The sequence below is a fragment of the Rhinoderma darwinii genome, chromosome 4 (genome assembly GCF_050947455.1).
Source record: "Rhinoderma darwinii isolate aRhiDar2 chromosome 4, aRhiDar2.hap1, whole genome shotgun sequence".
NCBI classification, from domain to species: domain Eukaryota; kingdom Metazoa; phylum Chordata; class Amphibia; order Anura; family Rhinodermatidae; genus Rhinoderma; species Rhinoderma darwinii.
The window spans coordinates 321,411,923-321,426,633 of record NC_134690.1 but is presented as its reverse complement, the minus strand read 5'-3'; the positions used below and the strand labels follow the sequence as shown (position 1 = coordinate 321,426,633).

At 46.6% G+C, this 14,711-nt stretch overlaps 1 protein-coding gene across 1 annotated transcript in view; it reads left to right on the top strand.

Annotated features, from left to right (window-relative positions):
• The first annotated feature begins 8,520 nt into the window (after nucleotides 1–8,520).
• TMEM178A (transmembrane protein 178A) overlaps nucleotides 8,521–14,711 on the top strand; it is a 141,958-nt gene continuing 135,767 nt past the window's right edge. Inside the window, exon 1 of the mRNA XM_075862767.1 lies at nucleotides 8,521–9,340. Coding sequence (XP_075718882.1) covers nucleotides 8,920–9,340 — 421 coding nt within the window. The 5' untranslated portion in view covers nucleotides 8,521–8,919. The remainder of the gene's footprint in view (nucleotides 9,341–14,711) is intronic.

Here is a 14,711-nt window from a genome sequence, read left to right as displayed (position 1 = left end):
TTAGACTGCTAAGCAGTATTTTTTATGTTGGGGAATAAGGCTTTAGGTGCAATACAAATAAATGAATGCTAAAAATACTTGTTAAGACCTCATATGTTAAAATTGCATTGCATTTAAAGGTACAGGTAATGAAAATAGAAATCATGATGCAATTAAGAACTAAACGTTAATACTCATGTATATGCATACAGTCTTTTTCATAAAGCCACTCTTTTTTTTTTATAGGTGTGACAAGAAGCACATCATTCTATAGATTCTTGCGGTATAAATGTTATTCCATGTGTTATATTTACCTACAAAATCAGTCCCAATCAAAGGTTATGCTAAAGGTCATACAAAATACAATATTTATCATATACTGAATTAGCGCACATGTATATAACATGCAGTTCACTGGTGGTGTTTTTAGAGTTAACAAAATAATATTTGGATATCAGGAAACACTGGCCACCCAGTGATCTCAGGCTGAGGGCTAAATGTTTAACTGCAATACTTTACAGTGCATTGAATACTCAACAATAAACATATAGGACACATACTTGTGATTATAGAGCTGATATGGATGGAGACAGGTAGTCACCAGTGGATTTGGTTCCTTGACTAACAAAATAGTCTCTGTATAAAATCAATAGTTTACTCATTAGTCCTGTAGAGCCATTGCTGTGTTAGCAAAATAAATTCCATGGTGACTATTTTTTTTACCTTTACATAGCAGAGATGCATATGGACAGCTTAGGTTCTGTTCAACGCAACGTGTTTCTCTATGCTATTTTTGTGAGGTCAGACACTTATGTTGGACTAGAGGGCCTAACTTGCAATCTTCATTCTAGTTCATCCCAAAAGTGTTCAATGGGGTTACGGTCCAGAATGTGTGCGGACCAGTCAAATTCTTCCACACTGAACTCACCCAACCATGCCTTTATGGACCTTGCTTTGTGCACTGGGGCACAGTCATGCTGGGACAGAAAAGAGCCTTCACTGGAACTAATGGGCCTACGTTATCCCTCCTCCACCAAACTTTATAGTTAGCAGAATGCAGTTAGACAGGTAATGTTCTCCTAGCATTTGCCAAAACCAGACACTTCTATCAGACTGCCAGATAGACTTTGTGGCTGAGTTGTGTTGTTCCAAAATGCTTCCATTTTGCAATAATACCATTCACAGTTTGTGGCGAAACCGGGTCAGTGGGGGTCGGTTTACGCCAAGAGATTGTGGGCGATAGATTCAGGCGACACAGATTAACATGGGACAAGCCACAGCGGCGCGTTTATTAACAGGGACAGACACACACAGAACCAATGCATCGCTGCTTCTCCCCTCTGGGCTGGATGGGACAGGCTACCTCACTATGGGGACTCTCCACTGTACCTTTCATCCTTTGGGGTGTCTCCAGATCCTCCTTAGTTAGATGGGACTCCAGAACTTGTCCTCTATTACTGTCCCTAGCTCAGGTACCATCTCTGAGGTAGACAGCCCCTGCCTGCAGCTCACACTGCTATCTCATCCTCTCCTGGGCTGCAACTAACTGAGAACTCATCCAGCACCACTATATCCCTCACTCACCCCTCCCTTTTTCTTATTTACATTAGATAAGTTCCCGCTCTCAGCCTGTGACTCATTCTCCTTCAGTATAAGATTAACCCTAGAGGGGGAGGACAGTGAAGCAGCACTGAATACAATACAATACAAATCAACTGGTTATCAAACATAACGTAATGCAGTTTGAGGGGACATATCCACATCTAGCACCGGGCGCCATCTAAGCTATGGCACCCGGATGGCGGGAGCGCGATGGTTTGCGGCAGGCTTAACCTGTATTTGGGTACAATGCCTGTAACCGTCACCCGTTCCGCCACAGACCTCCCCCAGCTTAGATCCAGAATCAGTCCTGCTGACCCTCTGTCGGGTCAGTGATGAGATCTGGGCCCGGTGCTGTCAGTCTACGTCCATCAGTGTCCTGCTGCCGAGAGAGTCCATCAGCATTCCCGTGGTCCCGGCCCTTTTTATGAGAGATGGTAAAGTTATAGGATTGTAAGGCCAGGCTCCACCGTAGTAAACGCCCATTGTCCCCGGCGGTTCGGTTCAACCAACTGAGAGGACTGTGGTCTGTGACTATTGTGAACTCCCTCCCATAAACGTAGGGCTGGAGCTTCTTTAGAGCCCACACGACAGCCAGGCACTCCTTCTCAATGGTTGCGTATGCCCTCTCTCGGTCCAGCAACTTCCGGGAGAGGTACGCGACCGGGTGTTCGTGGCCCGCCTGGTCCACTTGGCTCAGTACCGCTCCCAGCCCGACGTCTGAGGCATCAGTTTGGACTATGAACCGCCGGTGGAAGTCAGGGGCAGCCAGGACAGGGGAGGTGGAGAGGGCAGTCTTAAGGCTCCCGAAGGCCGCCTCACAGTCAGGGGACCAGGGCATCAGTCGACTGAACCTTTTGGACGTCAAGTCGGTCAAGGGCTTGGCCAGGGTACTATACTGCGGGATGAATTTTCGGTAGTACCCTGTGACTCCCAGAAAGGCCCTAACCTGCTTCTGGTTGGCCGGCCGGGGCCAATGGAGAATGGCCTCCACCTTGGCCGGCTCGGGGCAGATCTGTCCACTGCCCACTCGGTGCCCCAGGTAGGCGACTTCTGCCATCCCCATCTGGCACTTGTCGGGGCGGATGGTGAGGCCGGTGGTACCGGATGCGCTCCAGGATCTGCGCCATGTGCCCCAAGTGTTCCTCCCAAGTCTCGCTAAAGATATTGATATCATCCAGGTAGGCCTGGGCAAACTCCTGACACCCCACGAGGATCCGGTCGACCACCCTCTGGAAGGTCGCGGGGGCGTTCTTCATCCCGAACGGCATGCACGTAAAGTCAAACAGGCAGAATGGGGTGATGAACGCCGAGCACTCTTGGGCTTCCTTGGTCAGAGGAATCTGCCAGTAGCCCTTGCTGAGATCCAGAGTGGACACGAAGCGTGCCCCTCCCAGCCTATCGAGCAGCTCATTAATCCGGGACATCGGATAGGCATCCGTAACGGTTACCTCGTTCAGCCGCCGGTAGTCTACACAGAACCTCGTGGTTTTGTCCTTCTTGGGGACCAACACAACGCCGGCGGCCCAAGGACTGTGAGATGGTATAATGATCCCCATCTCCAGCATTTCTTCTACTTCTTTTCTCATCGCGGTCAGCACTGAGGGAGCCACCTGGAACGTGGGCTGCCTCAGGGATCGGGCTCCTCCAGTGTCGACCTCGTGAGCGATTAGGGAGGTACGTCCGGGGGACGCGGTGAACAGGGCCTCCTGGGCTGCTAACACCTCCCCCATCTCCCTACTCTGCAAGCGTGATAGCTGGACTTCAAGCTGCACATCTGCCAGCCCTGTCTGGCGTCGGGCCTCTGCCAGTAGGTCAGGGATGCGGTCCACGTCAGGGTTGTCCATGGGCGGGCAGCATATCGCCACCGCTCCTACCTCCCTTACCACATAGGCCTTGAGCCGGTTTATGTGGTAGTTCCGTACCCGCTTTTCTGCCTTGTCGTGGGCTACTAGGTAGTTCGTCGTCCCCTGTCGCCCCACTACAGTGTACGGTCCAGCCCAATTGGCCTGCAACTTGTTGCCTCGTACTGGCGCGAGGACCAGTACCTTCTCCCCCACCCCCAGCTCTCGGGGTCGGGCGCTACGGTTGTACTCGTCCCGTTGACGGCTTAGAGCTACTTCCATCAGCCGTGCTAGGCGCTCCCGCATTTGGCTCACATACTCTACTACCGGGATCTCCGGGCTTGCAAACTTCCCTTCCCAACCTTCCCGGACTTAGTCCAAGGATCCCCGGACCCGCCTCGCGAACAGCAACTCGAATGGGGAGTGCCCGATAGGCACCTCTCGATAGGCAAAGAGAAGCTGCTGCAAGGAGCGGTCCCAGTCTCTCCCCTCTGAGTGGACGTATCGGAGTAGCAACTGCTTGAGGGTACCGTTGAACCTTTCACACAGTCCGTTCGTTTGGGGGTGGTAGGCGGTGGTTCTTAGAGAACTCACCCCGTGCCGATTCCAGAAGTCCTGCATGAGTTCTCCCTGGAATTGAGATCCCTGGTCTGTGAGTACCTCACGCGGGAATCCCACCCGGCTGAAGATGTCCATGAGTCCCTGGGCGACGTGCTCGGCATTTATGGAGGACAGAGCCACTGCGTCCGGGTATCTGGTAGCGAAGTCTACCAGGGTTAGGATGTAACGCTTTCCCCCTCGGCTGGGGGGATTAATGGGGCCAACCAGATCTATGGCCACCCGCTGGAAGGGCTCTCGGATGAGGGGCAGCTGCTTGAGCGGCACCTTGCGCGGGGCCCCCGCCACCCGTTGGCAGACAGGGCACAAAGCTCGGTACCGCCGCACGTCCTCAGTCAGCCCTGGCCAAAAGAAAGCCTTCGAGAGCCGGGCCCTGGTGGACCTGGTCCCAGTGTGACCCGCCGCGGGTATATCGTGGGCCAGGGCTAACAGTCGTGCACGGTAGGCTTGGGGAACAAGCAGCTGTTTGGAGGCGGTCCAGGGCGACTCGGGCTTGGTCGGGGCTTCGACCCGGTACAACAGCCCGTTGTCCCACTGGAACCCTGCCTGGGCCCCTCCACTGGGTGGTCGATCGGCCAGGCTACGGGCAGAGGACAGGGAAGGATCCGTATGCTGGGCCTCCCTAAAAGCGACCCTATCCACCTCCCCCAGGTCTGTCGGGGGGTTCGTCAGGTCTGTCAGTTGTGAGGCGTCAGGGGCTTGGGTACTTACCACCGGCGGTTCGGGGGGCGGGGCTTCCGGGAGAGGAGCGTCGGTTGTTACACGGGTCGGTGGTGGAGGCCGATAAAGGTTCTCCCGGGCTTGGCTGCGGGTCACGGCCCCAGCGAACTGACTTGTGAGACCGTTCCCAAGGTCGTTCCCCAATAAGACATCGGCGGGGAGATCCGGCATGAGCCCGACTTCGACCTCTCCTTTTCCGGGGCCCCAATCCAGGTAGACTCTGGCGCGGGGAATGGACCGCTGCTGTCCGTCCGCCAGGGCAATCCGGGCTAATCGCTGGGGAAGAACCTTAGACTGGGGAACCAGGTCCGCTCTTACCAGGGTGAGGGATGCCCCCGAGTCACGGAGTCCTTGGACGGTGCGGCGTCCCAGCACCACGGGCTGTCGGTGGCCCTGCATGTTGGCAGGGACCTGGTTCGTCACGAGGCTCGCAAGCTCTACGTGGTAGACCACCTCCTCCACCTTTGGTGCATCTAGGAGGTGGTCACACTCATCGGGGTCGCCCGCCTCCGGGCAAAAGGCGACCCGGGTTGGGGTTGGTCTGGGAAAGGGCACCGTTGATTGGGCCAGGGGGCAGTCCCGTCGGATGTTCCCCGGCTGGTGGCACCCATAACACTGGCGGGAGTCCGTAGGACCGCGGACCCTTGGAGGGATCGGGGCGGCCGTAGGCTGCGGCTGGGGTCTCATCAAAGTTAACCGGGGTGGTTCCGCTATTTTGGTAGGGGCTCGGAGCTCTCGGCGTTGGTCCTGGCGCGGAAGGCTTCTCCACTGGGGTCGGTGGGCCAAGAACTTGTCGGCCAGGGTGGCGGCATCTTCAGGGGTGCTGGGGTGGCGGTCCGCGACCCAGGCACGAACGGGGACCTCCATCCTGGAGAGGAGTTGCTCCAAAATGACGAGGTCCTCCAGGGCCTCCCGACTGAAGGCCTTCTTCCCCTCGGCCCACCTGGAGCAGCTTAAGCGGAGCTGGGCTGCCAGTTCCACATGGGTACCCTGGCCAGCGAGCGTCAAATTACGGAACCGCTCTCTGTAAGTCTCTGGGGTGATCGCATACCTCTTCAGCAGGGCGTCCCGGAGGCAACCGTAGTCCCGTCCGTCCTCTGGACCTAGGCTCCGGTAGACTTCAAGGGCCCTCCCTTGCAGGCTGGGCCCCACGTAGCGAGCCCATTCAGTGGTGGGGATGTCATGCACCTGTAGCTGTGTCTCCAGCATGGTTAGGTGCGCATCGATATCCGTGGATGAAGGATCCAACTTGGGGAGGTCGTTGTATCGTAGTTGGGATCTTCGGGGCCCGGCAGGGATTGGGGTTGTTGGTTCTGGGGGTGCCACTGCACGGGCCACGGCCCCAACGATGATCAGGCGCTCGGCCTCGGAGCTTTGAGGCCCCAGAGCGGTCAGCAGATCCCCCATCCACAGGGCCTGGCTGTCCGAGATGGCGCTACGGCCGGTTCCCTGGCGACTGGCTGGTTCTTCGGGGCAGTAGTCAACGTCACCCTCGGCCATCTCTCCCATCTCGGCCGGGTTCGCCAGGTCCCAGGCTTCGAGCTTCTCAATCAGCCGATCCTTGATGTCGCGGGACGAGAAGGCAATACGCCGGAACCGGCACAGCTCTGGAGTGTAATTCGGAGGTAGCTGCCATAGGGGACAGCCTCTGCTCCGCCGGGAGGATCCATAGAGTCAGGCTCCATGACTGGGGATTTAGGTACCTGTGGTCCCCCTGTACTGCAGCACGTGTGGCAGTCCGCCCTTGAGGTCTGGCCGCGAAGCGCCGGATGGTACCAGGGTACCTATCCCCTGCCGCTTCCCCTAGAACGGGCTGAATCTATCCCACCGCTGCCACCAAATGTGGCGAAACCGGGTCAGTGGGGGTCGGTTTACGCCAAAAGAATGTGGGCGATAGATTCAGGCGACACAGATTAACAGGGGACAAGCCACAGCGGCGCCTTTATTAACAGGGACAGACACATACAGAACCAATGCATCGCTGCTTCTCCCCTCTGGGCTGGATAGGACAGGCTACCTCACTATGGGGTCTCTCCACTGTACCTTTCATCCTTTGGGGTGTCTCCAGATCCTCCTTAGTTAGATGGGACTCCAGCACTTGTCCTCTATTACTGTCCCTAGGTCAGGTACCAACTCTGAGGTAGACAGCCCCTGCCTGCAGCTCACACTGCTATCTCATCCTCTCCTGGGCTGCAACTAACTGAGAACTCATCCAGCACCACTATATCCCTCACTCACCCCTCCCTTTTTCTTATTTACATTAGATAAGTTCCCTCTCTCAGCCTGTGACTCATTCTCCTTCAGTATAAGATTAACCCTAGAGGGGGAGGACAGTGAAGCAGCACTGAATACAATACAATACAAATCAACTGGTTATCAAACATAACGTAATGCAGTTTGAGGGGACATATCCACATCTAGCACCGGGCGCCATCTAAGCTATGGCACCCAGATGGCGGGAGCGCGACGGTTTGCGGCAGGCTTAACCTGTATTTGGGTACAATGCCTGTAACCGTCACCCGTTCTGCCACACAGTTGATAATGCAATATCTATTAGGGAAGAAATTTCACGTACTTACTTGTGGCAATGGTAGTATCCTATTACAGTACCAAGCTCAAATTCATTTAGCTCTTTAGAACAACCTGTTCTTTCACAAATGTTTGTAAAGGCAGGATACATGGCTAGGCGCAGGATTTTATACACCTGTGGCAATTGGACTGAATGAAACACCAGAATTCAATGATCAAGAGATGTGTCCCAATACTTTTTTCCATGTAGAGTAAACCCTACCTGAAAAACAAAATCCTGAGTTTGTCCCTAATTAGAAATTAAAAAAAACAACAACATACTGGTCTAGAAAATGTTGTGTTTTGGTTTTCTTTTGTCAACGTCAATTTGTTGATTTCAATCTTTAATCAGAAAAGGTATGAGATGGCTTGAGGTAACGCCGCTATGATTGAGCTGTTGGCATTGGACAGGAAATACAATCATACTGTAGAAAATATGACAAATAGTTTACACTCCCTAATCTGATTGATACACAAGCTATGGAGAATATATTGTTTTCCTTGGAAACAGTATAATTAGTAAGTAGATGGAATAAGTCATAAATCATGGTTATAATTTTTTACAACACTAGATTCCATAATAATACAATCCTAAATAATAATATTGATTCCCATAATGAATAATGATTAGGTCAAGTAATTATAAAATACTTCTTCAGTACCAGAAAAGTTATTATGCATCATTTTTCATACAATCTCCTTATCATTATTATTCCAATATTTGCAATCTGTACCAGAGTTATGTCACTCAGTTGATGCTTGCTTTTATTTCCTCTATACTGCATTGTTACTGACTTGTCTTTGTGACCTTGTCATACCTTGTCTGGATCTGGGAAGGGCACATGCTGTGGGGAGTAGATCATTATTGTGATTGATTAGACTGTACATTATTTATTCACTTAGCAGGTATAAATATCTCCCTACCTCTTCATTTAGAGATGTGTAGCCATGCTGCATTAAATAGAAAGATAGGAAGAGAGGAAAGAGGGAGAGATAAAGAGCTGAGAGACACAGTTAAAGAAAGGGAGTGTAAGGAATGTGAGATAAATAAAGACAAGAGTGAGAGAGAGAGAGAGAGAGAGAGAGAGAGAGAGAGAGAAGAGGGAAGCAAGGAGAGAGAGGGAGAGTTAAATGATAGGACAGTGAGAGAATAAGTATAGTATGGACAGAGAGGAAGGTGGGGCAATGTAGGGAAGAATAATGTTCTATGGAAGGAGGGAGTGGGAAGGAGGGAATATACACTGCTTGACTGGGTAAGAAAGCTGCTGCCTGCAGTCTGTTCCTGGGCAGGCTAGGAGACTGCATGAGACACTATAGGCTGAGGTAAATCCAGGTTCTGCACAACTCACAAAATCTTGATTGCTCAGTTGGTGGCTGAAGGCAACCTGGAGAAGTAGGTGAGATAACATGATGGTCTAGGATATGGAGAGGAGGCATCTAATATGTTTTGGAGTTAGCAGATCACAGAAGGGGTGGCTTAATGGTTGCAAAGGCACAAAGAGGGGTGAGAGGAAGGGAGTGTGTTTCCTGAATCCAAGCATCATGCCAGCCAGTGTCGCCTTGGTGTGATGCTGCTGCTGCACAAAGAGACATGGAGACACGGGGTTTGGTCACTGCTGTTAGCCTGGCTCTGAGCCTTCTCTCCCTCATTTTGCTGGTGATAGCTATCTTTACAGACCACTGGTATGAGACGGACACACGCAAACACAAGGAGATATGTGAGCTCCAGGGAAACTCAGACCCTACAGACCAGAAGAACAGACTCATGCCCCTCTATCAGCTGCCCTTCCGGGGAGACTCTTCAAAGAACCGCAAAATGGGTCTTCTATCACCAGCCCCAGCTGGTGGGGTAAGGGAACCAGAGGATCTTCTGGAAAACTGGAGGTCTCTATTGGGACTGGGGGTTCTGGAGTCAGAATGTGGACGCCCCCTCTTCTCTACCTACTCTGGGCTGTGGAGGAAATGCTACATTATGGGGATCGACAAGGACATTGACAATCTGATCCTGAAAGGTGGGCATGGTTACACAAGGTGGAATTATCTTGCTGTAGGTACCATGTGCATAATACTGTCTTGGTGTGTTATATAGTTGCATACGACTAGATATGTGATGGTCTTCTTTCCGTGAAAAGTTTTTTTTTTCAGCATTAAAACCACACCATAGTTTCTTGAACAATTCATTTAAAAACATTAAAAAGTACCGTAGTGTAACTGCGGAATAGGGACATGTGCCCACACTTTTTATGACATTTATAATTGCAGAAATCATTCATGTTATTGGAATAATCATTTTGCGATAAAGATAATTTATTGCATTGAAGTCTATTGCTTTAAGAGTATTTACACATAACAATCCAAAAATGACAAATGACAGGGGTAACCATTGTGTAGAAATAGGTAAAATGATGGTTTTCTTGCTGGACAATTTATTTGACTTGATCTAATGATGACTGTTGTTATTATGATTGTAGTGTGTATATGGTGATGGCACATAAGACCGCATTATGGGGAATAGCTGCAGGTATTTATTTTTGTGATTCCTGTAAAAAATTGTTCCCATTGTAGCAAATATTTGTTTGTATATACAGAGTCTAGACAATTGTCGCAACAATGAATTATCACAATATCGCTCTGATTGGGGATAAAATCAATATGTGTAAACCTAGTTTTAGTCTTTGTCTACAGCTACATAAATAGGACAACATTGTCTAGTTACTGTATATTGAAAAAGTATACAACTCAAAGGCAAGAATTAGCTTTCTGCATGATCTCAGACCGAATAGTCATCCACAACTTCAGGCAGTTGAGGTAGAGAAAATTATTGGATTTTTAGCATCAAAATATAGGAAGAGGTTAAATGCAAGCTGCTCCCTATTATAGAGGCTACTTAAGAGTTATCAGATGTGACTCACCTTTTTTTCTCCAAATAGTTGCATTTGTTTTACATTCCCCACTTCATGTTCACCTCTTCTCAATAACAGGGTCGTTTACAATTATGAACTGCCAACTTCTGCCTGCTTTTGAGTGTTAGTGTGAATTATGTAACTATATTTTATACACAACATATATATATATATATATATATATATATATATATATATATGTATATATATATATATATATATATATGTACACACACACACATGCACATGCATTTGCTTATCATAGAATTAGGCAAAAGACGGCTACTCAAGATCAGTAATTCTAGTATGCCTGTGCTGTTTATGAACTGGTCTATAGTTATCAATAATCATGTCTATTGTGTTTGTGAAGTTTTTTTTTTTATCTTCCTGGCATTCTTTCCTTTTCTAAATACACAACATAACAACTAATACTTTTGAAATGTGTTACTTTTCAATTAAAATTGAACTACCATCAATTGACATTATTAGTAAACTGAATTGAACCGGTTATTAATTCTTATTCCGATTACTATATATTGACTACTATTAGTTATTATGTGTGTGACATCGATTTTAAAAACAACCCTAAGCCTAAAATAAATTATGTATCACAATGGTCATGGCAGTTCAAATCTAGAGAGAAAAAATAGTTATATATTAAAGTTATAGCACATGGCTATTGTCTATCTCTCCTATGTATAACTAACTATTAGTACATGATTATTTGATTGTTATAATTAGTATCATAAATCTATTCAACAACTAACAGATTGTGATGTATAATTGTTGCCTAGCTACTCATGATAGATTTATGTACCAGCCATCTGCAATTTATGTAATGTTAGTGCCTAGAAAGTGATGATGCCAATAAATACTCATTGTAAGTGTATTCACACAGAATGCATCTTTGACACCCTAGAACATGAGTTAATGGACTATGCTCTACACGCTACTGTAAACTGCAGCTGGCACCCTTAGGAAATAGAGCAGATCATTATGAGAATTGAAAAAAAAAAACTGGAGGGAACCAAGGCATGTATTTCGTCTGTTCCTAAAGGAAGATGAATGACACTTGTTTGTTAGTAAATGTGCTTGAATTCCAGCAATTATCCCTGAAACAATTTGTGTATTGAGGTTGCTAAAAACTGCCGTTTTGCTAGGCAAGAATTGACCTATAAACCTCTTTATACAATTATCCCTCTACTGTGTCACATCAATCTAATTTACCCATCGTTAATGTATGTAATGAATAGTATAAGTCACAATAATTAGATTCATAGCTTTTTAACCCCTTTCCAGTGATAACGTGAGCTGGAACCTTCTCAAATAAATAAATTAGTGCATATTTCTGCATTTTTATTATAGAAGTCCACCACTACATCCATATCTTACATACAAGCACATGAGAAGACTCCTTAGAAATAAATAGCATTCAGCAGTTTTAGAGGTTGCTACAATGTCGAGACTGGCAGTCAGGATCTAACCTAATTTCCGATACACATAACATGTGACCTATACCATAAATTATATTAAAAAAATTATAATAGTAAAAAACAACTGTAAAGTCAAATTATACAGTGTTAGAGTGCACATGGTACATTTTAATGAACTCTTCAAATACAATTATGGTAGAAGTAGATACAATATCTGAATATACAGTATAGTATTATTATCTGGAGTTCGGTAATCCATAGACAGATATTTGGCGCTCAAATTTGATGTGCTTGCTGAACAGATGTATATGGGATGTATCAACATAATTGCTTAATGCCCTCCAAAAATGCTGAAACTGTATAAATATTGTCAGCAGTTTGCAACTTGGCATGGTTGTGTATCAATTTTCTAACTGGAGGGTAGAAAACAGACTGGAAGGAGAGTTTATATTCATTTTAATACACAAAAATAAGTCTCTTAAATTTCTTAATATACACACAAAAACAAGTTTGAGATGAAATCCATGCCTCCCTATCCCCACACTGCCCTTTGTTTTTTACAGTATTAAATTTATTACATAAAATACATTAATAGCCTTATATTGTTAAATATTTCCACACATACAATTCATAACACTTATGATAGAAGTTATATTATTGTCTATGTTATCTCTGTGTAGGTGATGCTGTAACAGTAACAGTACTCTTTTTTTGAGAAGTTTTATATTGTAGTTGACCCTTTTTAAAGTTCACCTGAGTGCTGTACCCTTTTGGAACCATTAACCTCTTCTCGAAGAGCATAGTGTGGGCAATATACTGTCTACGGCTCAAACATAGCTCTATGAGGAGCCAAAGGGGCATGTTGCTCGACAAAGTGCCATAGCCCCTTTGTTTAGTGATAAGTGGGGGTCTCCGTACCTGGACCCCCATCAATCATTTCTTCTGACATGTTTCTAATAACAGCATAATACCTTGCATCATTCTGTGTGTTCTCCACTCAAATCCTTTCTTGTGTATGTTCTGATGCCTCCTTCTCCCTAGTTGTTAATAACTTCCTGAATCAGTGAGCACACTGTCTATACATGTTATAGGCACAATATCTGTGGTCAACGGTAGTAGCAGTTGGAATATTTTCTATCTGTTCTAACTCCTGGATTGTTCAAAACAGTGATGCTCAGTTATCACGTTAATATTGTGTGATACAGTCGAATATTTTCTATACTCACTCCAAAGTGGCAATTGACAGAGATGTAACAGTGTCATGACCAATTCAGGCTACAACTTAGTAGAGGACAAAAGAGAATCTTCAGAATGACACTGTTTAGGTGAGTGAAACTTCAGGAGAATGGTAAACTCTATTATGATGGCCATAACAAGTTCATATAACAATACCTACCCATTAGGCCGAATTCAGACGAACGTGGGGAAACTCGGACGTGAAAAACTTGAGTCTATCGAGGGATCCGTGAAAGCGGAACAAAATAGGACATTTTCTATTTTTTAACGGACCCTTCACACGGTCTATTGAAACAACGGCCATCCGAACGGCCCCATTAAAATACATGCGTCCGTGTGACTGATGTTGATCTAACGGCCGTCACACGAACGTATACCACGGTCGTCTGAATTTGGTTTTGGACTCTCAGAGCTAATGGAACTTCTCGGTGATTCCAGAAATGGATATACAGTTTTCTGTTCTTTATTTCTATGCATAATAATTAGATCTACATTCAACTGGATAATAGGATGAACCGACCAGCAGACATTTTTGTACAGTGCTAGAAATGAAGGAGGATGTCTTTAGAATGCAGATATATGGTTTTGATATTGTGGCTGATTTGTGTTTCCAGTTTATTTTTTTCCCAATTTTTATGTAGTTTCTTCCCTTCAGCTTAGCAGCACTTGAGATTCCTTAAATTTATGGCCTAATGAATAGTGTGGGAAGCTAAAATATGACTTTTATATTGTTTAAAAGATATAAACTACCTATTAAAATAATTGTAGTACACAAACTTCAATTTGAGATATTGCAAGAAAGCATGCCTGTTACTAAGTGAAAATCCCGCTCAGCTGACTGGTTGAGCAGAACCGTTTGGCCACACCCATGGCACCTTACATACTAAGCCAAACAGAAGTTTGAGTGGCCACTCAGCAGGTGTAGTAGCATCTACTGGCTTAGGACATGTTAGATGCTTTAAGTTAAGAGGGTCCATACGCGGGACAGATTTACTTTAAAGAGCGAGGAGAGTGTACTTGTCTGCCGAACTGGCAAGGGGGCGTGTCACTGCTACGGACAGTGTAAGAGCTGGAGAGAGGAGAGAGCGCATGCGTGCTCTCCTCTTCAGCTCTTGCACTCTTGCGAGAGATCACAGTCTTGTACTTGTCTGCCAAACTGAAGAGGAGAGCGCGCAGGCTGTAACATGGTCCGTAGCTGATTGGATAGTGTCACAGCCATAGTAACACGCCCCCTTGCCATTACACTTCAGGGGGTTATTTAAATATCGGGCGCCAAAGATAACGGCACTGATATCTAAATAAAGGAGGAGGGTAGAAAAAAAATGTTAAAGTGCCCCAGGGTTTGTGCAGCCCTGCCCATTACATGCTGCACTCAGCTGCACATGTATGGGCAGGTGAAAGGTTCTCTTTAGGTATAAGAAAACTAAATATTAGGTATAATAAAAACTTCCTGAACAAACATTGTGATGGAGAGACGAGAGAGTTAGGTATTATAGTAGCTTTCTCTTAAGGGGAGCATGTCATCCACATTCTGTTGCCCTCACTGAGTATTCATGAGCTGCTAACTCCACCCACTCTTTAGTAACCTTGCCCACTCGTTGCTGATTGACAGTTGACAGATGTCTCCCTATTCACAGTAATAGGGAAAATCAGTCAATCAGCAGAAAGTGGGTGGAGCTAGCATAGAGTGGGCAGAGCTAGCAGCAGCTCAAAATAGACTCCTCTATGGCAGCGCTGCCTGGGCTCTGAATGTAAGTTCTTATAAAAGGGTTCACATTAGCACATAAGTGACTAAATTATACTGCCCTCCG